The 26,191-nt window shown below is 50.9% G+C and overlaps 1 protein-coding gene across 2 annotated transcripts in view; it reads right to left on the bottom strand.

Annotated features, from left to right (window-relative positions):
- Positions 1-26,191, bottom strand: part of VWA5B1 (von Willebrand factor A domain containing 5B1) — a 59,230-nt gene that overhangs the window by 18,509 nt on the left and 14,530 nt on the right. For both annotated transcript variants that reach the window (XM_059136655.1, XM_059136656.1), the window contains exons 2-13: positions 23,661-23,825; positions 21,749-21,901; positions 20,287-20,557; positions 16,682-16,827; positions 15,649-15,780; positions 14,885-15,009; positions 11,384-11,560; positions 6,913-7,023; positions 5,061-5,263; positions 4,473-4,587; positions 2,858-3,043; positions 451-634 (exon numbers count right to left, since the gene is read on the bottom strand). In XM_059136655.1, coding sequence (XP_058992638.1) covers positions 451-634; positions 2,858-3,043; positions 4,473-4,587; positions 5,061-5,263; positions 6,913-7,023; positions 11,384-11,560; positions 14,885-15,009; positions 15,649-15,780; positions 16,682-16,827; positions 20,287-20,557; positions 21,749-21,901; positions 23,661-23,799 — 1,942 coding nt within the window. In that variant the 5' untranslated portion in view covers positions 23,800-23,825. The remainder of the gene's footprint in view (positions 1-450; positions 635-2,857; positions 3,044-4,472; positions 4,588-5,060; positions 5,264-6,912; positions 7,024-11,383; positions 11,561-14,884; positions 15,010-15,648; positions 15,781-16,681; positions 16,828-20,286; positions 20,558-21,748; positions 21,902-23,660; positions 23,826-26,191) is intronic.

Below are 26,191 nucleotides of genomic sequence, written 5' to 3'. Positions count from 1 at the left end.
TTATTAAACTTCACTCTGGTCCCTGTCACTCTGCTTCTATCAATATTAGAGCCAATTGTATCTCTTCCCCTAGGCAGAGAACTTCTGAAAGACAAGAATTCATGTTTGCATCATCTTTGTTTCCCATGCTGTGTTTGGTACTTAGCCTTAGTAGGTGATCAACAAATGCCCTATGAATGGAAATTAACACCATAAAGAGTGCAAACAGCTCTAGACCTGTCTGTACCTTCCTTCTTGCTGGGTTTCATGAGCTTAGCCAAGTTGCTTAACACGCCCAAGACTCAGTTTCATCATCTGTAAAATTGGTGAACTAGGACCCATCTTCACAGGTGCTAACTATTCAGTGAGATGGGTTCTATAAAGTGCTCAGCACAGAGTAAGTGCTCAGTAAAATGTAGCAATCATGGCCTCCCTGGGAAAAGGAGTGAAGACAAGGAGCAGCAGACTAACCAGGATTAGTGGTGGCATCTCCAGTGGTTGGCTGGGCATCTTTGGGTTGTCTGAGGTTGAAGTGTGACCCCATGCTCTTGGCAGAGTTTCTGGCGTCTGGGCTGGGCCCCTCATCCTGGGATTGGTAGAAGACAGAGCTACTGGACCCCTGGGAGTGAAGCATGCTGTATCGTCTCCTCTTGTCCTGGAAGGAGGCAGAGAAAAGAGGGCTGGGAGTAGATGTCAGAAAGAGCATTTGTAGGGGAGGCAGGGGTAGGACAGGAGGTGGGAGACATTCTGTCTTTGAGGATCTGGAATAACAGGAAAGTTTTTTCTTGCTTGAGTCATTTGGGCAGACTTCCATTTAAGAGATGGTGAATGGAACTGACTCTTCATAACATTTATATTGTTTATATTTTTAATTATCTTCTTTATTTAAAAGAATTTTTAGTGTATTCTAAATGCCACTGCTGTCTCCAAGTAGGTAACCAAAATTAACAAAATGAACCATCTGTTCCTTCTCTTCCATTCTCCATGATATAAACACACATATATATATAACATAAGGGCTTTGGGGGTAATTTTTATTTTACAAGAAGTGGACTATATTGCCTGCATTTATCAGTATCTTGGATTTTGCACTTAAAACATTTTGGAAGTCCTGTATATCAGCCATTCTTTTAAACCTTTGACTGTACAATATTCAATCACTCCTTATTTTTAAACCTTTGCTTTGTGATCCATTGTTTTTGCACCATAAAAAATTGCTACAGTGAATCCTTTGACATAAATCCATTGCATCACGTTTATTTCTAGGTGTTAGTTTCTTAGGATGGATTTCTGGGCTGAAAAGTTATGTATTTCTAATTTCATTAGTTATTTCTAGATTGCTTTCCAAAGGAGGGAAAGTCATACTTAAACCACAATAGGCAAGGATACCCTTCCCCAAGAGCTGTGTGGTATCAGGAGAAAACTTGGCCAGTTTTATGGGTAAGGAAAGGAGAAGGCTTTTATTTGATGGTTCCTTCCAGTGGTAGAGTCTGTTGATGATCGGATGCCTCCCAGACCTCCAAGAAGGGTCTAGATTGTTCAAAGACTGACCAACATTCTCTTTAGCATCTTCTCCCTGCTTTTGAACTCCCCGCTCTCCATAACACATTAACCATTACCCCGACCGTGATTCTTAGGAGAGTGTATAACATTCTAAAAGCTGGAAATATCACACACCCATTCTCACTTCTCTTGCAAGATTGAAAACACCTTTAATACAGAGCCCACCCTGGGAAGGGGGTGTCCAGTTGAGATGGCCGTGTGCCATCCCGTTCGCCATATTCCTCATTACCCCTCTTGCCTCTCTATGGACTCCGTCATAACGGCTATCCTTCATGGTGTTTTCTACTTTTATTTTTAGAAGTTCATTTTATTCATTTTATACCTGCCAGTCCCTTTAGGCAATGAGTTGGTGACTCCTGCTTGAAAATGAGGCAAGATGACAAATCCTTCAAGCAGAAGTGGAGAGACTCGCTAAAGAGGAGGGATGGGGGAACTTCAGGCAATCCCCCACATTTTAGCATGAATTCCACCTTCCTTTGAGAAGTTCCTCACTTTTATCTCACTTCTGTCACCACATACAAGAGAATGATTCGTGTGAGTAAAACACAAACTCATCTGAGGAGACGTGACCTGAATAGAGCTTTTAGGGAAAGAAACCTAAGTGCGGTTGTTCTGAACGGAGTTGTTTGTCAAAAATCAATTTGGGGAGATTATGTCAAATGTGGGGACCTGGGCCTTATGCTCAAAGACTTTTTTATTCAGTAGACCTGGGTTGGAGCTTGGGTTCCGCATCTTTTTTTTTTTTTTTTTTTGGTAAGTATTTTTTAAATGAAATTAAAATGTATTTAAATTCAATTAACATATAGCATTAGTTTCAGAGGCAGAGTTCAGAAACCCTGCATTTTACTTTATCTTTTAAAAAAATTTATGTATTTATTTGAGAGAGAGAGAGAGTGAGAGAGCGAGCTGGGGGTGGGATAGGAAGGGAAGAGAGAATCCTGAGGCAGACTTCCTGCTTATCATAGAGCGCCTTGTGGGATTCAGTCTCTGGACACTGAGATTAAAAACTGAGCTAAAATCAGGAGGTGGCCACTTACCCAACAGAGCCAGCCAGGCACCCCTTGGGCTCTGCATTTTAGACATGTTCTCCCAATTTTTCTGCTACAGGGGATCTTAAGAACCACGTGTTGTGAGGATAACATTGACCCAAGCAGTGTCATCCTGACTGCGTGCCTACAGTCAGGCAACCAAACCCCACAACTGTAAGCCTAGACCCAATTACTTTCTAGAGGCTACCAATAGCCTTTCCAGCTAAGGGTGGCTTTGTGGGCATGGTTCCGGAGCCCCACTGTTACGGAATGTCTAAGATACTTACAGATCTGGGATGGGAGATGTATAAGGAGGCATCACACACAATGCCATATCCCACCAGCCGCTCTCCGGGGAAGAGGGAGCTGGTGCTCACAGGTGAGATCAGGACCTCGGTGGTCTCAGGGAAGACCCACTCCACAGTTACATCACTCAGGACTGGGGCCATGGCCTTCTTCAGAGATTTGATCATCTGTTGGGCAGGGTCAGAACACAGGTTGTTGAGCAAGGACGTGCACAGAGGAAGAGTACAAAGACCATAGGGATATGAGCATGAAGGGGTGTGAGCAGAGAAGAAGACACACTAGGTCTTGTCCAGCAGTGAATATGCCTCTAGCTTTTTAGACTACTAGAATGTCAGAGTTGGAGCAGATCTTGTTTCTCTAAGCTTAGCATTTTATAAGGAGGAGATCTAAGACCTAAAGAAAGGTTGTGACTAGCGTGGGACCCACAGAAAATTTGTGTCAAAGCATGGGACTGGAGAGTGATCTTGAGCAAATTAATTTGCCTTGCTGGGCCTCTGTTTCCTTGTCTGGTAAAGTGAGTAATTTTCAATTCTCAGTGTAGTTGGGAGAATTAGCTGAGATACTGGATTTGAAGTCGCTACCTCATGATAGGTGTTCAATAAATGACAGCTGTGGTTAAGCATCACCTAGGCTGATTTCTTCAGATATACTGCAAAGTTGGGGGAAAATGATTTGGGAATTGTGAGAGCCGTAAGGGTGCACTCCCACATTTCCTTGAGGAAGACTATGGTCTTTTGCTGCAAGGAATGCAGTTAGGTGATAGTCTCCAGATGCAATGCCCCAGCATTCAAGCCAAGACCACACCTCCCTGTGGAAACCCTTCCACAATGACTGAGCTGCCCAGGTATTGGTGCAGGCATTTCAGCCTGATTTGACTGCCTAAAGGGTAATCTTTGCTCCCAAGGTCCCTGTTGGGTTGGCTGAGACCTTGCCAGACTTGCAGTGTGAAGCTCTCCCTGCTCAGTCCTGCTTCCCTCCTTTCCTTTCACAGGTATGCATGGGTATTACAGGCTGAAGAATTCTCCTTCCTGCTTCTTCCTCTTTTTTCTTTCACAGATATTATCCCCCAGTGAACTTCTTGTAGTTATGAACTTCTTAAATCCTGCTCTGTCTGTGGTTCTCTGGTTCCTGGAGGATCTGGACTGACCCAAGGATTTTCAAAGAGTTGGGTTATTTGTGCCAACTGTGCAGAAAATGGAGACATGACTATAATTTCCTTGATTTCTGGGTCCTTTAAATGCTTCTGAGCCACCATTTGTCATCATCAGGAATGTGGCCAGAAATGACCCCAAACACAACTCCATAACCACAGACGCAGTGACTCGGAAGCCCCAGTCCTGCCCATCCGGTGGCTGGAGCATGTGATCCAGTGGCTGGAGACCTGTGGGCATAGTGTCCTCTACTGACTCCAGTACGGTGATCCTGGGGACTATCTACTCTGTGGCCTCTACCTCTCTGATTGTCACTGGGGTGTATAATGGCCTAGTGGGGAGCTCAGACTTGGGTGAAATGAAATCCCAACCAATGAGTTGTTGTATGGCCAGTCTGGGCTTCTGAGGTACTGGCACCAGAACACAGTGAGCTCCTTTTGCCTACCTTGGGTTGGAGCCGTTCCCCCTCCACCAGAAACTCAGCACTGCCCTTGGATACAGTTGCCAGCCCTCTCACCAGTCTGTGGCAGACGTTGGGTCCAATTCCAAAGCTATAGCACCTGGGAGAAGGGAAAGAAAGAGGAGGCTACTTCCCATCCTCTGTGTCCTCTTTGTCCCTTTTGTGGGGAAAGGGACCAAGCATGAGTGAGGAGAGCAATCTCAGAGCTGATCCTAGCATCAGGCAGAGGGTGAAGAATAAGGCAGAGAGCCATCAGTAGGCACCAACATTCACAATAGCCCATTAAATCTCACCCCAGGACACAGTCAAAGGAGCAGGAAGGACATCGTCCCCCCTAGGCTGCCCTTTGGGAGCTATACGCAGAGGTGAGGTGCTATCGCATCCCATCTGAACTCTTGAGGGAAAGAGGCAAACTTTGAAGTCAGTTACACCAGCCACCCTGGAAACAAAGCACCGTAGGAACTGGAATTCTCTCCTTTCCTTCTGGCATCCTCCATAATGCCCCAGTTCTGGCACCCCCCAGCCCAGGACAGCCCAGGATAACCAAGGCCTAGACCTTCAGGCTGTGCCCACCTGGTGGAGAAGGCATGGTTTCGCAGCAGTTCTAGCACCTTGCCGGTGTTGTTGACAGCACCATCGGTGATCAGGAAGAGAAGCCGTGGGTGGCCTCGGCGCACTGGCTGACGGATGATCCACTTGAGCGGGGAAAGAATGTTGGTGCCCCCCATGTCAGCACGCATTCTCTGGATGTTATCACAGGCCATGGCCACGCTCTCCTGCAGGGAAGGGCCATGGAGAGGGAAGATAGTCCTCAGGATCACCGTATGACACCGAAACTGTAAGTCCTTGGAGGATGAGTACTTTGTTTCCCTAGATCTTAGCCGAGTCTCATTGAATTGACTCATGTTCCCGATTTCATCTCTTCCCATGCACAGGAAGAAGGATAGCCACTCATTAGGTGTGATTCTGCCCAATAGCAACCCCTACGAATGCCCTAAGTGCTGTTGTCCATGGTTTGTTAACTTACTACTGTCCTTTCTTTGTTCCTCATTAAAAATATAAACACCCGTGGAAAAGGTAGAATGACAAGCCCTGACTGCTTAGCACAAATGAGGTGTCCTTTTCTGATGAGCGAGGCAGGTGGTCTGTAATGGTAAGACCATTACACTAGAAATCTTAAGACTCAAATTCTAGCCCTGCCTGTGGTGCTAAATCCCTAGATTTAGCGCCCAATGTGGGCTTCAGATTCCCTTCCTCCTGGATCAGCATTGCAGAACCCGACTGCCCAAGGACTCCTGGCACTAGACGGATATCAGATGTTCTGCTCCTGAGTCATGAAGATGCTCTTCCAACATCTATGCTTGGGTTAATGGCATGTATCAAAAGTCTTGAAATGGATATTTACCTTCCGAGACAATAAGACCAAGGAGTTATCCCAAGGGAATCATTAAGGATGGGTGTGGAGTCTTCGCTACAAAGATGACTGAAGAGAAAAATATGGAAACAACTAGCGAGCTCAAGTAGGGATTTATTTCAATACATCTCAATTTATCTGTGTAGTGAAATACTAGGCAGCCATTGAAGTTATTGTGTAGATTAATATTACTTAGATAGAAATATGCTTATGATAGACTGTTGTGTTGGAAGGTTACAGAATGGTATGGCAGATCGAATACTGTCTTTATTAAAAATGCATGTAAACACACAGAACAAAGTCTGGAAGGATTTATACGGAGCTCTTAATGGTGGTCTTTCCTTTTTTTTCCTGATGTGATCATGGGAGACCTTTTAATTTTTCTTTTTGATTATCTGGTTTTAAAAATTGGGGGATAATCAATATATATTATTCTTGTATTTTAAAAACCTCTGAAGTTATTTTTCATGGAAACATGTTCTTCCTTTCTCCCTCCCTTCCCTTACATTCTTTCTTCCTGTTCCTAGACCTGGACAGGATAGGCTCCAGTTTTGAATGTGCTGCTAGGGCCTCCATCCTCTTGTTCTAAATTGTCATTGGAGCCTTGTGAGTTCTATTCTTAGCCCCCCTCCCCACCTACTCACTCCGTAACCCCTTACCATTCACTCCTTTAGCTCAAACTTGCGTGAGTGTCTCGTTCTCTTGAAACAGAAGCAGGATATATCCCCTCCATACCCCTTCCCTCTGCCCTCTCTCCGAGCACACCCATAATTTCCCCCCCAATGGTCCTTATTATAAAGAGGAGGGATGTCAGAAGATGAGATGTCAGCTAATGGCCTACCCAGAGAGAACCTCTTGAGTTCTCTGCCGTGGGCATCACTGAGTTTCTATAAAGCAAGGGGTGGGGCGACAGCTGAGGCAGTCCTCAGTGTTACCCACACTTTCTTTTTCTTCTTTCCCTCTGCTCCTCACCACCCACCCATTCTGGACCCAGCCCTGCCCTTGCCTTACCTCACTGTAGGTCTGACTGGAAGGGAAGAGAGTCTTAAATGTGGATCCAAACCCAATGACATTGAAGAGACAGGCTGGCATGAGGCTCTTAAGAGCTACCAGCATGGCATCCTGGCAGACAAGAAAGGGATTTTCAGAGTTTGGGAAGGAGCTACTGGTATTGCCACCACCCAGCAGCTAGAAGCAGCCTCCGCGTGGGCTTTCCCCCCTCTGCCCACACCCAACAGTGCCTTTGCCCTCAGATCAAGAAATTTGCTGACAGCAACCCGAGGCTGGACCAAAGCCATCATCATAAAACTTCTCATCCGTGTGGCAAGTCTGACTTCTCAAAGCCCTTCTATGATGCTTGCCAGTTCCATTTCACCTCCTGCGGACCCTGAGAGGTAGGGAGAGCAGGGAGCACCTGCTTCCTTCTGCAAAAACGAAATCGACATCCAAGGGGGGCACGTGGCTGGGTCCGGGGCACACCGTGGATGGAACAGGCTTTCGTCCAGGCCCTTCTGCATCCGACGTGCCCTACCTATGGCTAACGCTCCAGTCAACAAGTCTCTCAGGGGCAGTCGCTCCAGCTCGTATTTGTTAAACACCTGGGAGACCGTTTACATGCTTTACTTCATGTCATCCTCACTGTGAGCCTTGAGGAAGGCACAATGTCATCCCCATTTTATACAAGAGGAAACTGAGCCACAGAGAGGTGGGATGACTCATTCGTGCACATTTTGAGAGTAGCAGAGCCAGCGCTCTAACGCGGGTCGCTGTGCCTCCAGAGTCTGGGAACATTACAGGGTGCTAACCGGCTTAACTCTGCACCACTAAGAGCCCGACAGAGTCTGTCGAAATAAATAATCACAAAGAGGAAAGGTGGGGGAGATGGCAGGAGGGATGAAGATGATGGTGGTGGTGGTGGTGACGATGACAGCCGCAGAGCGCAACAATAAATATCAAGCTGTTACTCTGTGCCAAGCCCCGTGTTAAGCACTTTCCATTAATTATCTCCTTTCACCTCTGTAACATGTATTACAGCACAGTGAAGAAGAAGATACATTTTGAAGTTAGACATCCGTGGTTTTAAATCTCACTTATACCATTACTAACTTGACCTTGGACTTGTTAGGTCACTCCTTGGAGCCTCAGCTTGGCACCTAGTAAACCTTCAGTAAATGGTTACGGTCACCAACCCCATGAGAAACATTAATAGCAACACCTTTGTTCTACAGAAAAGGAAACTGAATCTCAGAGAGTTAAGAAGTTGCACTGGATCACAAAACCGAAGAACAGAACAGCTTTTAAAACATAGCTCCAGGCGGGCACCTGGGTGACTCAGTGGGTTAAGCCTCTGCCTTTGGCTCAGGTCATGATCTCAGGGTCCTGGGATCAAGCCCCGCATTGGGCTTTCTGCTCAGCAGGGAGTCTGCTTCCTCCCCTCTCTGCCTGCCTCTCTGCCTACTTGTAATCTCTCTCTCTCTCTCTCATTAAATTAAAGAAAAAAAACTTTAAAAAAACAAACAGGCAAACAGAAAACAGCTCCGAAATCATCATTCACGTTGGCTCTCTGCCATGACACAGAGCTCGGGAAGGGTGGTGGGGACTCTCCCTCATCCCAAATAGTTTATTGATGGTACCCCAGGGACCTCAGCATGGCTTCTGAGAACATGGCTTCTGTTTGTGTTCCAGAATCTAGAAGGAAGCAGCGACAACTGGATCTTGGCCACTTCCATAGCATATAGCCTTGCAGGCTGCATAGACCTGCAGCCCCTCTCCCATCCCCCTCTGTAAACATCAAACATTAACATCCATGTTTCCTCATCTCTTTTTTTTGCCCGTGTCAATACATTTTGTTTCTCTACAAAAGAGGTCAATATCTGCTTATTTTTTCATTAGCCACTAATGTATATTCCTGCTAGCGAGAGACTGCTGATACATACAGATTGTCTCCGCTCACACCTATTAGAATTTTGAAAGCCATGTTTTTGGCAGCCAGTGGCAGCAGGAGAATGAGACCAGCTGCAGGAGATTAAATTGGCTGAACTTTCCCCCTTGATGTGGCTGTTCAGATTTCTGTTCTCTCCTATTTCCCTAAGCCTAGTTTCCCCAGCACCCCCCTTTTTAAAAAAGATTTTATTTATTTACTTGACAGACAGAGATCACAAGTAGGCAGAGAGGCAGGCAGGCAGAGAGAGAGGAGGAGGAAGCAGGCTCCCCGCTGAGCCGAGAGCCCTATCCCAGGACCCTGGGATCATGACCTGAGCCAAAGGCAGAGGCTTTAACCCACTGAGCCACCCAGGCAACCCTAAGACTAGTTTTTCCTTAGTCTACCTGATGGCCACAATTAATGACCCAAGCAACACATCTATGGCCTCATTGCCAGTGGGGAAAGGAATGTGTGTCCTAGGTAATTTCTGCACCTTTCTTTAAAAGGGGGCATGTGTAGCAGAATGCGTTGTGCCAGAGCAAAGCCATTCATGAAGGGATGACCTTGAGCTCAGTGAGCTGAACTGGACAAGAGAGCAGGGGAGACTCCAAAAGGGAAAGGGACAGAGAGGAGAGTCAGAGGAAGTTATTGTCTGAAAATTCTGGGAGGTAAAGTTGGAAAGGTCTTTAGTTTAGGAAATGGATTTCCATTCATAAACTAACTCCATTTAACTGGCAGTAACAGCCTGGAACCCAGAGATGACAAGGATAAAGAGAATGAGTCCAGGCTCAGCATGAGAAAAAAATGCCATGGGTCAATTATTGATGTCTGTCTGGCCTTGGGAGAGGAGAACAAAAGGACATGTGACATATGTTTGCACTCCCTGAATTAATCCCTCCTTCTCATTCTACAGAAAGGATCACTGAACCCCAGAGTTGAGAATCAACTTGTCCAAAGCCACATAGCAAATCAGTGGCAGAATGGCTCCTAAACCCAGACATTGCTCTTTCTAGTAAGCCATGTGGTAGATGACATAATCAGAGAAGAGAGGTTTTCTCCGTAGAGAAGTATTGTCATTCCCCATCAGCAGGGTAAGGAAAATGAGCACTGATCCAAGATAGGGCAAACTTTGATTTCCTCATTAGCCCTATGATGCTGGGGAAAACAGGCTCTTGGGGACCTGGAGTGTGTCTCAGCAGGACTATGGACAGCTCCCCAGTCTCATTCTTGTCTTTGAAGGACGACAGAGGGCCAGTCTAGCACCTCAGTGTCAGGAGGCTTCAAACGGGGAACTTTGGTCTCATACATGGTTGCTCAGTCGTACTTCAAGACTAAACCCAGTCATAGCAAGCCCGAGGAGATGGCGGATATCACAGATCCCACACATCCCCTTCCTTCCTTGTCAGTCCTGTTGCCCTGGAAACAAGAGTTTGCTCCAGGGACAAAGTAAAGGGATGAAATTTCAGGTGATGGCAGACCCTTCTCTTGTTCCCGCATCCTTCATTTCCTTGAACGATGCGCCTTTACCCAGTTTAATAAACAGCGACTGGGGGCTTTTTATGCATAAGAACAGAGCCAGACTCCATAGGGAGAGAGAGATGAAAAAGATCTGGCCCTTTCCCTTAATGAGTTCATAACTCCAGAGGAGGAGACACACATCTACACAACCAAACACGCAAAGAAGAGCTAGATAATGCCATAATCGAGGCAAATAATCTCCTGAGGGAGATGAAACACTTGGGGGTACACGGAGAGGAAGGTTTATTCCTCTTCTGAACTTCAGTGCAATGAGGCCATGGTCCCAGCTATGGCTGGTTAGCAGGGCTGCCCTTACACTCGACTGTGAACTCCTGGAGGGCAGGAACTATGTTTACAACCTGCTGTCTTTCCAGTTGGCCAACCACAGTGCTTGAGGAAAAAAAAAAACTGAACCAAATATTTTCTACTGGATTATACACACTCCTCAAGGCCATGTGCAATGGATCTCTGATGTCAAGTGGCAGGAATTCGACAGACAAGAGTTTGATCTTAGACCACACCAGCTGTGTGACCTTGGGGAGGTTACTGAAACTTTCAGGATTGGCTTTCTCATGTGGAAAATGGTGACAATAGGGCCAACCTCGAAGGATTACTGTCCAGATTAAACATCAAGCTGTGCAATAAATACCTAGGGTCGTATCTGATACATAGTAAGCTTCAGCAAATGTTGGTTCCTTCCCCTCTTTTCTGGGCCCCTCTCTTCCCAGGACCTGCTGAGGTGTTTCAGTCAAAGCATGCACTCAACAGAGGTTTGGGGGGTGCCAAGGAGAGGTCTAGATGACTTTCTCTCTTGGACAATAGTTCTACTTCCGTTCATACACTTCAAAGTTTTATTTTGGGAACAGTTGAGTTTGGGTGTCTCTGGTTAAGTTGTTCCATGTAGTCATTGAGAAAAAGTAGTTCAGGTGTGGAAGGAGGGCTGCTTGGAGCACAAGAGCACTGAGGAAGCTGGTTTGGGGGAGCACAGCTGATTTAGTCTGGAACCCTAAGTCCCCGTGGGTAAGGGTTCTCTTATAGTACCTTGACACGGTGGATGTTGGTTCCACTCATGCTGCCGCTCCTGTCAATGAGGAAGATAAACTCCCCATGGGTCTTTCTCAGGTTCGGCTGGACTGACTGAAGGTCAGGGCAGAAGTTGAGCATGATGACGGAGTGGTGGGGAATGTCCTTGTGGAGGCGTTTCCGGATGATTTCTGTCTGGAGGAGAAAGGAAAGCTCTCTCACTTGGACATCTCAGGGGTCCAGAGCCACTCTTGGGGGCCCGCTCTTGGGGGTCCCCCCACTACTCACCAAGCTTTGTCAAGACCCCAATCATGCTCTGTAGAGAGAGCCTCAGGTCGACTGCACCTGGCTCTTCTGTGTGCTAGACTTTCCCAGTTGTGTGGACTTTGGAGGCGGAAAGACCAGGGTTTAAATCCCAGCTCTCACCATCCAGCTGTGTGATCTTGGGCAAGTCCCTCCTCTGGGTCTGTTTCTTCGTTTATAAAATGGGGCAAATGACATCTCCTTCTCAGGGAGGTTAGAAGATGACCCTGAGCAGGAAGTCCCTGCACAGGTGCAGGCTGGAAAGCATCTTTCTGTCTTTTGCTCTCAGTGTCTAAGCCGCTGGCCTGCTGGGGCTGAATGCTGCTTCCAGACGCACCCATGCTCATTTCCTCACGCTGCCCCACTCTTTCCCTCTCCACCCCGATTTCCTCTCTCTGTCTCTGACTGTGCCTGGGTACCAGCTTCTCTGGGTCTGTTTTTCTCTTTTTATGGGAGTCCCTTCCTCAACTCAATCGATGACATCATCACACATGTAGGGGTTCAAACCCAAGACCTAGGGGCTGTCCCCACCCCATACATCCACCGTTCAGCAAAGGACTGTTAGTTCTGCAGCTAAGATGCATTCTGAACGTGTCTTCTGCTCTGTCTCCACTGCCACCACCCCAGTGCGGGACAGTACAATCTCTTGTCTGGGGCCTGAGTGTCCTCTTTCTGCCACTTTTATCTCCCTACGGTCCATCTTTTTTTTTTTTTTTTTTTAATTTCATTTATTTAAGAGAGAGGAGGGGGAGAGAAAGGGAGAGCATGAGCAGGAAGAGGGGCAGAGGCAGAGGGACAAGCAGGTTCTCTGCTGAGCAGGCAGCCAGAGGTAGAGATGGATCCCAGGACACAAGATCATGACTTGAGCTGAAGTCAGATGCTTAACTGACTGAGCCCCCCAGATGTCCTTTCCTGGGGTCCCTTCCACATAGAGCAGGGAGCGTGATCATCCTTGTCATCCCATTGTTTAAACAATAGCTTCCCCTCATACTTTGGATCATGGGTATGAGGCCCCCTAATGCCTGACCCCTGGCTACCTGTCCTCCCCATCTTTGCCCACTCTGCTCGCGACATTTCAACAACTCCGACCACCTGTTTTCCCAAACATGTCACCATTGTCCTGCTTCCGGATCTGTGCATGGCTTCCCGTTCCTCACCACTCACCAGGTCTCATTCTCAGACAGACTTTCTCTAAACCCCGGGCTTAGAGCACCCACACTTATCACTCGTTAGTGTATCATCCTGCTTTGTTTCCTTCATGGACCCCAGTCCTCTGCACACTCATCTTGCTCATTCATTTACTTCTTGTCTGTGCTAGAATGCAAGCTTCATGAGAAAAAGGACCTGTCATTTTTAGTGTTGTCTCCCCGGTGCCTAGAACAGAGACTGACATCTATGGGGGACCTAGTATTTGTTGAATGAATAAACGAGAGGCTGAATCTATATGGGTCTTTTTATCTGCCACTGACCTCTGTGTGCATCTCTGGGGTTCCCGCCCCCTCGCCTAGTCTCTCTGTTGTCTCTACCTGTCTCTGCTTCTATCTGCATCTCTGTCTCTTGTACATGGTATCTTCCTCTTTGTCACTTGCCCCCTCTTCCTGATTGCTGCTCATGCTCTGGATGCCTGCCTCCTTCCTTGGTGAGGGGTTATGCTCTCCCTCCCACGTGGAGCTCTCTTGCCAAAGGCCACTGCCCAGCTGGGCTTTCTGGAAGACAGAGCCCAAGGCAGCAACAGCCCCATCTGCCTGTGCAAGAAGCCTCTTCTGGGAACATGATTTTTGCCTCTCAGAGAAGTGGCGTGGGGGCCCGGCTTGGAATTCTCCAGTGTCTTCTCCAGCTGCCCTTATCCAATTACAATAAACTCATCACTTCTTAGTAGCTTTGAGTGATCACTATCAGTCCTGGAGCTCATGGGAATACAGGGTATTTGCATAACCAACCCAAGCTGGCAAATTCTCATTTGCCTCAGCTGTCTCAGAGCTAACCGAGAAGTGCTGGCAGGTAGGGGAGCCAGCCCCAGTCCCGAGATCCCCAATGACCCCACCCGCTGCTCACATGCTATAGTTCTCAAAGCCCAGGGACACCCCCGCTCTGGCCCCAGCCTCTTCCCCCAGTTGACTCATCTGGGTGAGAGGGTCCCTCTGCGAAGGCAGGTGTGTTTCCCTAAACATGGGATGATATAGTACATGAGCTACTGACCCTTTATCTCTGCCATCCCTCCTATGCCCCACCAGGCCCCTCTGGTGGGATATCTAACAAGAGGGAAGACACGAGCAGGAAGCAATCTACACATTCCCATACGTCCTCCCCCCAAACCCCAGGATCCTCTGCCACTCAGGGAGGGGCTCTTAAATCCAGCAAAGCTGCACCCCCCCAGATGGACTCTAAGTCCTTAGCCTCATGTCACCGAAGCCACCTCCCGAGGGAATAGTCTTCCCTCTCCTCCCAGCTTACCCATTCTTTTCGGGTGCTAACCCTCATGTTCTCATTTAAAAAGGGGAGACCAGAGAAAGAAGTATGACATCGCTCTTAAACCTGCCTTGGTCTTCAGGGCCCATTTTGGGGTGCAGGGCCATGGGCCATGAGCAGGGAAGACTGCTGGTAGAGCTTACAGCCGGGGTCCCGGCCTCCGCAGCCTTCCCCAACGCCCCCACCCCCGTCCTGCTCTGCTGAAGCCTCCTTGTACTGGCACTTCATGCTGGAGGGGGCGGGCCGAGAAAGGGTCTTCATCAGGCTTTCTCCGCTCTGCCTTTATTCTTTAGGTCATAGTAGCAAGGATCTCAGAGACAGGATGAGCAAGAGACCCATTTAGCAGGAAGGGAAAGGGAAGACCAGAGGTAAAGATGGGGCTAGGAGGGCACCTGCCTATAGGGTCCTGGGAGCTACTTGGGGTGGATTAACCTGGAGAAGACCAAGGTTGTTTCTGCCACCAGCCTAGAAACGCCACCGGGCTTAGGCCCCTTGGTGGCACCAGGAACAAGTGGCCTGGCAGGAAGCGGGAGAACAGGGTAGCCGCCGCATTTGGATGTCCACCTTCCTAGAGGTGCCCCAGCCCACGGAGGGAAGCATGGACGAGGATCTGCCACCAGCTCGCTGTGAGAATGACCAGGCAAGCCACCCCCTTCCCCTGCTCAGTATCCTCATTGGGGCAGTGATGACCCAGTTCCCAGTGTCACCCCACTTTTGCCACACGGACGCAGCCCCAGCCACCCTCACCTGTCGCTCTGCCCTGCTGTCCTTCTTCATTCCTTTAATGAACTCCGTTCTTCCTTTCAAGTGCTGCTCAAACTCTCCCAGGGTCATGTCCCCTTTCTCCATCAGGACGTGTGGCATGTGGGGCTCTGCAGAGATGAGATCAACGCTTGGCGGTTGTCTGAATACGAGGGCAATACCAGGGACCTTGGTTTAAGAACAGGATCTGGGGAGGAATCCCGATTGGAAGAGGGAAATAGAATTCCTGACTGCCTGGAGCCGTGTGGGGCCATGGGAAGACTACTGAGCTGGCAGGTAGGAGAGCCTAGTGGTCTCGGATAACTCACTGACCCTCTCTGGGCCTCAGTTGGCCCATCTGTAAAATGGGAGACAGACCGGGCTCTGATCTTTTCAGATCCTGACATCTTAGGAATCCTTAAAGAGACAGAACAGTTCCTCCCTGAGTGTTCAGAGCTGGGAGGGTCCCCTTGAGCTTAGGATTTCAAAGGTCATCTGCTCAGCTACCCTGGAGGCAAAGTTCCCTAATAGGTGAATGAGACCTTGGGGCCTCTGGAGCTAGAATCTGGGCACTCAGTTCTGCCAGCTGGACTCATTTTCCAGGAGTCACTTCATTGGTCTTCTCTTTCTGCCATATGCTCCTGCGCTCTCCCTGGTCTGGCCCACCGGACGAAGGGCCATCACTGTGTCTGCTCCCCATAGGCTCAGCATCTCTTTCCTCCCATAGGCCACCCCCACCCCCACCCCAGAGCCTGCCTGGTGCCCCCTACCGCTGGGATGGATGAGGATCTCCACGGGCCGGTCGAAGGTGTGCCTGTTGGCCAACGTGATAATGATGCTCTTGGCCGATCGTGCAGACGGGGCGGCGTCGGCTCGAATCTCGTGGGTGGGACTCTCTACCCCTGGGTGGCACAGAAAGGTGGCAGAGGCTCAGCAGTCTTGGGAGAAATAGGAGCTCCGTGGGGGAACACGGAGACCCAGGTCAGAGATGAGGGACCCCCGACCTGCTGTAACCACGGACAGGCCTCCTCAATTCCCCCATTGGCAAAACGGGGGCTTAGATGGATGGTGTCGATGGCCTTTCCTGCCCCAACCTCAGGACCCACTGGGGTCAAAGTGTTGCTTCCTCTTGGGGCACATAAAGAAAAAGCTCAACGGTCGATCACTGGGCACCCTGTAAATGCCTTTTGTCTTGGACCATCGTGCTGCTCTGGGAGAGCCCTCATTGACAAGAAACTGTGTCCTTGTATCCCTTTAAATCCTTGAGTGGGTTGGGGAGGGGAGCCATCAGAACAATGGTCCCCAACTCTGGCTGCATGTTAGAATCGCCCAGGAGCTCTGAAATATTCCAGTGTCTGGCACACACCTCTGACCACTGTCATCAGGAGCCCTGTGGTGGTGGTGATGGGGGTGTCTGGGCGGCAGGATTTGAAAGCTCCCCAGGTGATTCGACCACGCAAGGTAAAAAGCAGGGAGCACTGGGGGGCTGTGGCCTCTAGGGGAGGACCAAGGATGTCCATGCCCCCATGGACATCGCTCACGGGAGCCACTGAAGTGGGCATGGGGGTCAGCCTTGAAACCTGCCTGGGGCGGGGCTCATCTTAGGGCCAGATGTCAGGAGGCAGGAAGTGGGGGGTCTGTAAGGCTCCGTGAGCTTCAGAATGTCTTCCATCTGGACAGGACTGCTTCCCTGCCCTCCTCTTCCTCTCTATCCCTGGCAGGTTTCGGTCTGAAGCTCCCCCTACTCTGGGGCCTTGGGTCTCCTTTCCAGTCCCAGTCCAGGTCTGGGCAGCTGTGTCTCACCTGCGAGCAGGCACGGCCCACGGATCTCCAGCTGGAAGTTGAACTCATATTCCATGGGGTTGGACACGTCGGTATCCAGGAGAGTCGCCAGGCACAGTTTGCTCCAGGAGTCCAGGGAACGGGTGCCAAAGCAATGCTTGTCTTTCCTGGGAGAGGGGAGGAGAGAGGAAGAGGAGGCAGCAGGGGCCCAGTGGAAAGACAGAAGAAGATGGTGAGCCCCAGCAGCCCTGATACCCCCGTAGCCTATCTCTCCAGGGGGCTGATCTGCTCCCCCCGACCCTACACCCTTACTCCTCCTCCTCAAGGCCTGCCTCTAGGGAGAGGGGGCACTCAGACATAGGCGCAGCTACCTACAGTGGTGAGCCAGATGCCAGGCCTGGTGCCCCTCAGCAGCGGCGCACATCGTTCTCACCAGTGCTTCTAGAAGAGGGATCAGGGTCCCCATCTCCCCATTTCCCACATGGGAAAATAGAGGCTCCACAAGGTGCAGCGGTTAGCCTAAGTTCCTATAGGTAGGACTGGGCAGAGAGTGCGTTCTTGCTGGTCAGTCTGGCTACACGGTGAAGAGGTTAACACCACATCACCCTGCTTCTTGGCTCCCTGCCCTATTCTGTGAGCTGGGAGTGCCTGCACGAGCTGCTTCTCCAAGCCTCAGTTTCTCATCCATGAAATGGGGATGATAATGAGGCGCCTTGAATGAGAGCTCAGGGAAGCGTCCCCGGCTGAAGCCTCAAGTTTCTGGGCTCTCTTTCTGGGTCATCCTCACCCGGTCTTGGACCCTGATCCATCCCCCACCTGCAGGGCCACACCCCCTAAGCTCTTTGCTCTGTCTGCTTAATACTTGACAGAAAGGTCTCCTGGTGATGTCCCAGGGTTGGGGCGGGGGAGGGGGGCACGAGGTTGTGTGTTTTCAATGGAAGAGAGCACACTGTGTGCTGAATCACATTCTATCACTTCCTTCGTCTCGCTCACTGCTGTGTTTCTGAGCTCCCTCTCTGTGGCCGTCTGCAAACCAGCCTTTGCCGGGACAGGGCATTTCTTAGGAGCATCTTATCTCCTACTTATTTCTTCCTGCCTCCCTGTCCCAACAGATAACACTGCCCAGAAGATCCTTATCTGGGTCCCTTTTTTGGACTTTGGAAAGAATTTCTCCGGGGCTCTTGGGTCAAAGGCTTGTGTGCTGCTGTCTTTATACCTGCTGGCCTTGGCAGCAAGCCTTCTGTGTTTGAGAGGCAGGGCCTACCAGAGCTGGGGACATTCAAGACCTTGGTGGGACCAGGAACACGAGGCCTGGGAGGCCCTGAGAAGCTTATTCCTGCCCCTCCTGGCTGGCAGAGTGAAACAGATGCTCTTGGGAGAAGCCGGCATCAAATCCCCATGAACCTTGAAGTTGCTCAGACAGAGTGACACAAATAAAAACAAGAATAATAGGCGCCTGGGTGGCTCAGTCATTAAGCATCTTCAGCTCAGGTCATGATCCCAGGGTTCTGGGATCCCGCATTGGGCTCCCTGCTCAGCGAGAAGCATGCTTCTCCCTCTCCCACTCCCCCTGTTTGTGTTCTAGCTCTAGCTGTCTCTCTCTGTCAAATAAATAAATGAAATCTTAAAAAAAAAGAAAGAAAGAAAAATAGGTAATACCAAATGCTAGAGGAGGAGGAGAGGAGACTCTTCCTTCTACTGGTGGAAGTGGAAACTTTTCAGCCTAGAAAGCAGTCTGGCAATACACAGTGTGTCTTTGGTGTTTCTGGTCTGATGTTGGCTTGTGCTGCCAGCTTCTCTGCTATGCCAACAGGTGTTCTCACCCTAGGCTTCAAGATCCTATAATCAGACTCACCATCATCCCTCTGACTTCTTTTGTATTCTCAAGCTGCTATAGCCATATTAGCCTTCTTGCTCCTCCTCCAACACACCATACCTATTACTGCCTCAGGGCATTTGCACTTACCACTTGCTCTGCCCTCTGCCCAAAATGTTCTTTCTCCAGCATATTTCCAGCCTCCTTTTCTTCAGATCAGGCTTCACATGTTGCCTAAGCCATCTATTTGAGCTAAAATAGCAACTAACCCCACTCTACTCTAACCTCCATGCTATGAAGCATTTAGCATCATAGAACTCACCTAACATATTACATGTTGTGAGGTTATTTCTTTATTGTCTGTCCCCATGTCCCTCCTGCCCCCATCAGAATGCCGGCCCCATGAGAGCAGGGACCTTGTCTTTCTAGTTTACTGCTATATTCCCAGCACCCAGAACCGTGCCTGGCACACAGTAGGTGCTTAATTAATGCCCAGGTCATGACCGAGGAGTGCCCTCCAGGCTGAGTTCATGTGGGAAGCTGCTATAACCCTCCCGCCAACCCCAGCTTGGCTTGAGGCCAGCATTTTAATGGTGGCCTCCAGAACTTTGTTGACACTGTCTTCTGTGTCCCTGGCAGTCCCCAGAACCTCACGAGGATGTGTATGAAACTTCTAGATACACCTGGCTCACCTTCCCAGTTTTCAGCTTGGCTCTCACTCACCCTCATTAGGGGTGGGGGAGTTAGGTAATGTCACTGGCCATTAATTGTGAAGGTTATTTTTCTGCCAAAGCGATGCAAAGACCCTCTGGAATAGATTTTTAAAATTCACATGTGAATGACAAAATACAAGGCACCTCCAAAGACATCTGAATGCAGCTGGTAAGGAGGGCGTCCTCTCCCTGCATGGGACACGCTCCCCCTCCTGAGTCCTCAGGTGGGGAAAAGGGACCCAATTTCAGCAGCAAGGGCTCTAGGCTGCAGCCCAGAGAGAAACTGTCCTGCCCTGGGTCTGTAGTATTCCCAGCCCCACCTTGCTGAAACCCCTTGTACTGGCTTTTCGTGGCTTTGGGAGAGATCTGAAGCTGGTCAGGGCCACAGGGCGTCCTGTGTGTCTATAGCCCCATCTTCTGTCACCCTGCTTCAGTTTCTCTCTGGGGTCCTGTCCTTGCTACCTCAGGGCCTTTGCCCCTGCTGTCCTTCTCTGTCAGAACATTCTTGTCTGTGCCCACCTCCCTGTCATGGCTCAGCTCCCAGCTGAAATATGACTCCCCAGAGAAGTCTAGTTGCCCCCCAGCATGGGTCCCTTTTTTATACCATCAGCCCAATGAACTTCTCCTTCATTGCACTTTTCACATCATTAGTTATACATGCAAGCACAGAAACAATTACCCCCCTATCAGTAGTGTTCTCTGTTGGATAATGATCTCTGCCACCCAGTTCCACATAGGAAGGAGCCACCATGGCTTGGTGCCCTCTGTATCCCTAATGCTCAGCTTGGTGTCTCATACCTAGTAGGTGCTCAGAAAATACCTCTCATGTGCATTATAAAATAAAGCCTGGATATTCTCATCCCAAGCTGCCCAAATACCAGAGTTTCTGGCCAATAGCGACAGGGTGGCATTTCAGGGAGATTCTTAAGTGTTCTAAAGTGAGCTGAAGGGAGTAATTATTTGGATGGTGGTCACTTTAGCACTGAGCCTCGTCTTCTTCTGCCTATGTCTCCCACCCCTCACTCTCTTGCCTTCATCCAACTGACTCCATGTGGCCACCCAAGATTCTACCCCTGGTCCAGGCTGAGGCTCCTTACCCTTGGGTCTGTTGGGTGGAGGGGCCGATGCTCTCCGTGCAGAACTGAGGCACGGTCGGGGCGCAGACAGCAGGAAGCAGGACCCGCACAGCCCCGCTGGGCAGTGTCGGGAGCTCCGAGGAGGTGCTGACAAAGACGGTGACATTCTCCATAGGGGCAATGGTCCCCAGGTTGACCACAAACAGAATCCGCTCCAGATCCTCATCCAAAGCCAGCTTCCCTGGTGTGCAGGAAGGAGGGATGGCGGACATTGCCTCCTGCAGAGCGTTCCCTGAGCGACAGGCCTGGAGTCAGCAGTTCTGCATATGTTATCTCTGGTTTCCTGTAACTGTGGTAGGTTTGCGAGCCCCTTTTGCTGATGGGAAAACTGAGGCTTCGGGGCAGGGCGTACCACCTACCCAAGTTATTCAGTGAATAACTTACTCGTTGAACCGGGATCTGAACTCACAGGGGTCTGAGGCCAGGCCCCGTGTACTTTCTGCTGGGAGTAGGGGGCTGGGACCCACGAAACCCCGACAGAAGTCATGTCCCCATCCCCGACTCTGCTTCCTCTCACAGAATCACATTTGAGCACCCTCCCAGCTTTGAGGCAAGTGCGTTTGTTCATTTCTCTCCTGTTGTCCGAGAGGCCCATTTCCTCACCCTCACTTAGCTGGCAGCGCTCAGCCACCAAGCCCTCCATGGAAACTTCCCTGGTCCCCACCTGGCCGTTCTCTCCCTCCTCGGACATCATCCACACCCCTTCCTCCAGAGCCACTCCCACCTCCCACCTCCTGTTGTGGTTACCCCCCAGCCTGTCCTTGCTCTCTTCCCGGAACAACCTGAAGGCAACTTGGTATCTTACACATGCTACTTGCTCATTAAAATATTCTCGAACGTCTTAACGATCAGGCGAACTAACCCCATTCGATCACAGATCCAATGGTAAGAATCTCTAACATCTAAATTCAAATCCTGCCTGTCACTAACGTGCTGTGTGAACTTAGGCCGGTCACTCACCCTCTCTGTGCCTCGGTACCTTCAACAGCGGGCCCAGTAGCCCTGGTATCAGAGACTGTCATCTCTGCAACCATGGCTCTGTTGAGCTTTGGGTGGACACAATTACTAGTTCAATTTTACAGATGAAGCTTAATTTTTTATTTAAGCTCATACCATTTGCAAAAGATAGGCTGGGGAGTCAAGCCCCTGTGTGATTCATTCCACAGCCTCCGAGCTGAACGGACTTGTTACCTGTAGAGATAGAGGCCACAACTCATGGGGTTGTTGCCTTTGATCTTCATGATGCTTTGGGGGTGAGAGCAAAAGAGAATGAGGTTCAGAGAAGTTAAATGATTGGCCTGAGATCACACAGCATTCCTGACTCCCCGTTTAGTGCTCTCTCTACCTTGTCCCACTGCTGTCCCTTCAGTCTGCTCGAGACCCTTGCCAGGCCCGGGACCTCTGCCACCACCCTTCTCCTCACCTGTGACAGAGGTGGCTCGGACATGGGTGCCCTCAAAATGGGAGTTATCCAACTTGGCTTTGTCCTTGATCTGTACGGTCACGACCCGGTCGGCAATGACCGCCTCAAAGCCGATCACCGTGGTGTATTCATCCAGTGGGTACACGAAGAGGCCTGCAGGGGAAGGGCCGGTATCATGGGGGGCTCCAGCGGCACCCCGCACATTCCACCCCTGGGAGGGAAGCCAAGCCTTTGAGCTGCCAGATTGATGGACGGGACTCACTGCCACTTAAAAGACCCCAGACCCCTGGCTGGGGTCATGGCTCTGGGGCAGTTCATGTAAGTGCACCAGAGGCCCTGTGGGAGCAGTGGGGGCGGGGCTGGCAAAGGCACAGCTGGTCGTCTGTCCCGGCCGGCTCTCACTGTGCAGGCGTTTGAGACCCATGTGGCCAGGGTGTCTGAGTTTTCAAGAGACAAGAGAAATCTGGGTTTTTATGTGACTTGTTGTGCTTGCCAAGGAGCTGGGGCATCGGAGGAGACAAGATGAAGGCTCTAACCCAGTCCCTGCCTCCCCTCCTGGCCTGGTGACCTTGCATAAGACATGGGGCTTCTTGAAGCCTTACATTCCCATCTGTACAATGAGGCCAAGAGAGCCAAATTCACGGTATTGTCGTGGAACTGGAAAAAGTAGTCACTGTGATTTAGCCACGTGCCCTGTGTTTTTATACATTAGTGCTTCTCAGAGTCCTAGAGCCCACGAGTCACCTGGGGTCGGGGGGGGGGGGCAGGTCTTGTTAAAATGCAGATTCTGATTCAGCAGTTCTGGGCAAATCCTGAGACTCTGCATTTCCACTCAGCTCCTGAGTGATGCCAATGGCTTTGGGACCACTCTCGAGGGATCAAGACAGTACCTCATTTGAAGTGCCCACGAACCCTGGGGCAGCACAATGCCTGGTCCATGGCGAGCTGTCCCTAGTCCCCGGCTCCCATCCCTCTGGGCCTCAGCAACCTCCTCTACACTGATGGGGACACTGGTTCTCCCTGCACATGGAAAGTTCAAGGACCTTCCCCACATTGGCCAGTCCTTTGGTCTCCTGGGCCCCTAGCAAGTTCCATTTTAAGTTGCCCCCTGGAGATTTTCCTAAACAGACAGCCAGGGTGATCTGTCCTGCCCAGAAGTTTTCTGAGGAAAAGTCAGTTTCCCTACGGTTTCCTTTGGGGACCGAGATGGTTGGGAAAGAGGGTGGTACCCCAAGACATGAAACCTGGGGGTTAGGAAGTCCTCATTGCTTAGATTGAGGAGGAATCCTGGCTGCAACAAGGCTTTACGCAGCCCCTCCCAGCCAGCCTTTCCGTGACCCCCTTCCTTAAGTGGGGAGACAGGCGATGGGTTGACAGACTTCTGCTGGCCAGCTTCCCGTTCTCTCTCAAGTGCCCCGCAGGGATGATTCATAGTCTCACGTTGCTTTTCATTCCGCGCGGTCCTTCCTTGCGTGTTACCTCATTGGCTCCTCCTGTAAACCCCTGCATCCAGATAGGCAGAGAAGCATCCCCGATCTGGATAAGGACAGTGGCTTCCCCAAGGTCACAGGGACAAAGAGCGGGAGCTGCTACTTCTTTGTGGAGTTTGATGCCTCTTCTATTGGGAGGCTTCCTGAGAAAGTGGGGGGACGGACCCTTTGAGGAAGGTGGGCCCGCTTGTGGGATGGCGATAGTCCTGGGACAGCCAGCTGGGGCCGAGCGCAAATCCTGACCTGCTGTGTTACTGGCTTTGAGGCCCGAGGGGCAGAACTGCCATTCCCATTTCACAGATGAGCAAACTGAGAGTCAGAGAATGAACATAACTCGTCCTGTGGATGGGCTAGTATTTGTCAAGGTGAGGATTACATACGGTGGACGGGGGCCCTGGGGAAGCCGCATCAGGGGTCCTCACCCTGGAAGGGCTGGGCTTCCAGGTTGCCATAGGTGAGAGAGGCAGTCAGACCCAGAGCGTAACCACTGACGAAGGAGGTGACGTCAGAGGCGGTGAGGGGCAGGGCTGCCCCTGTGATCTGGTTCAGCAGACCTGGCATCCCGCTGGCTACTCAGCCTTTAGGGCCTGTAAGAGACAGGAAGGGCGGAAGTGGGGAGAGGTGCCCCCATCCCTCCCCAGCCCAGGCCTCCCCTTCCGTCCCCACAGGCGGCCAGCCTTCTCCCAGTTGTCCCCACGGCCTTTGTGGGAGTCACTCCTGCTTGCTCTCCACCATCCCTGAGAGAAGTGGGAATTCTGTTTTTGTCTATTTCACAGCAGAGAAACTGAGGCCTGAAGACGGGGGACCTGTTTGGGTTCACTCAGCGGGAGAGAACAGAGTCAGGGCCAGAGCCCAAGCAGGTTCACGGCCAACCTGGAATTCTCCCCAGGGGACAGTGTTCCTAGAGCTCTGGATGGGAGTCCAGGGACTCGGGCCCGGACCCCGTCCCTCTGTCAGTACCTTAATCCCTGAGCTGTGGTTGCTTCCTCAGCAGAATGAGGGAACGGGGCTAGCTCACCACATCCCCCTTTCTCTGAAGGCATCTAGAATAATCTACCCACCATGTCAGCACAGGTTGTGAGGGGAGTGAGGGTACCCCCAAAAGATACTCAAGTGAAAGGAGCCACCTGATTCCTCCACGTGTGCAGGTCAAAACGCTGGGAGTCATCCCTGGCTCCTCTTTTTCTCCCCTCCCCCCAGACCCAGTCCACAGCTAAAGCTCGTCATTCATCTCTGCAAACGCCGGGGCACCCGTCCGTTCCCCACCACAGGCATGATCCTCTCAGCCGCCACCATGTCTATCTGGACGGAGGTTCCCAATCGGCCTCTTAGAGCTACCGTCCCTCGCACTCCCATCCATTCTCTCAGCGGCCAGGCCCCCAGAGAACACAGCCACGGGGGAGTCTCCATCCCCTGCTGCTTGCTCCTGGGGTAGAGACCCAAACCTGGAAGTACCTGTGAAGTCCGGCCCGGCTGGCTTTCCCTGCGGGTCTCCGCATCCTCACACAGCCCTCGTGGCTCTCCCAGCTTCCAGTCCATTCCTCAAACACGTCCTGTGATCTCCCGCCTTTGTCCCGCCATTCACCCCCAAAAGGCTCACCCCTCGACCTACTTTCAAACTAGTGACTCGTAACCTCTTTGTTGTCCTTCAGTGTCAACCGAGGGTCACCCCGGTGGAAGCCACACCACCCTCCCCCCTACTGGGCCCAGCGTCCTCTCCCTGCACAGCCCTGGGAGCTCCTCCGTCCCTTTGTAAGGATGCTGTGTGTTGTGCGAGATTATTTTGCTGCTGTCTGTCATCCCGTTTGCAGCCTGCGCTCCTGGAGAGATGAGCTGGGTCTCTCCGCACTCCCTGTCCTATCCTCGGTGCTGATTAAATGAATACGGGAATGGATGACTGGACTTCTCAGGGCAGGGATGTGTCCGCTGTCTCTTGGGGTCCCAAGACCCTCCCTGGGTCATCATTGTGCTTGAAGGGTGCACTGGGAATGGGAAGCAAAGTCAAAGGGTGGGACAATACAAATTTGAGGTCAGATTTGTTCCAAGTCCCCCCACCCCGGTCCCCTCCCCCCTCCCCCCACCCCGTGGAGCTGAGCTGGGCCAAGCTTCTGCGGCTTTTGTTTGCAAGACTGTTCAATGTGTGCTTATTACTCTGCCTTTACTCAAAGAAGGGAACTCATCCCCTTCAGGTCCTCCTCATGCCCCTGATAGGATCCTCTGGTGCTCCCACGCTCTCTGTCTGGCAGCAATGTCTTTTTAATTATGTTCTCCCTTGGGGCTCCGGCCCAGACAGCTCTCAGCCCTGCCTTATCTGGGCAGGCTGACTGACAGCAGGAGGCAGATAAGGAGCTAGGAGGGGGCCATTGTATGCCCAGCTGCCTTCTCTCAGGAGCGTTCTGTCCCGGTGCTGGCCCAGCAAAGCCCGTCTTCTCCCAGGGGACAGAACAAGATGGCGGAGTTCATTTCCTCGGCCACGCCTGCTGCCACACACCCTCCCCCCCAACCCCTCCTCCTCAGCCTGGGTCACCCCTGGTCGGAATGCTGACCAAGGAATGCAGCTTCAGGGAACCAGTGCCCAGCTGTGTGGGGAACTAGGCCTTCTGCTTCAGTCCATCCCAGGATGGAGTCCATCCCAGGAAGATGCCCCTGGGGCACCTTCCCACACTGTCCATGGGGCCCATGCCTAGAGCACCTTGCCCAGGAGGTGGGGGGAGGTGTGGGCTCACCTGGGAATTGGGGCTTACCTGAATGAAGTTGGTAACCCAGGAGCAGACTCACTCAGAATCGACCTTTTAACAGTATCAATACCTTCCCTTCTTGGGAAGAGGGAACTTGAAATTCTTTGGGGCCTAAACAATGCACATTTTTTTCCCAATTCATCCACACGGATAAAGATTTACTAGATTCTAAGCCCTGAATTAACCACTGGGGGTACAAAGGTAAGACGCAACTC

The sequence above is a fragment of the Mustela lutreola genome, chromosome 10 (genome assembly GCF_030435805.1).
Source record: "Mustela lutreola isolate mMusLut2 chromosome 10, mMusLut2.pri, whole genome shotgun sequence".
In the NCBI taxonomy this organism is placed as follows: Eukaryota; Metazoa; Chordata; class Mammalia; order Carnivora; family Mustelidae; genus Mustela; species Mustela lutreola.
This window is presented reverse-complemented; position numbering and strand designations above follow the sequence as displayed.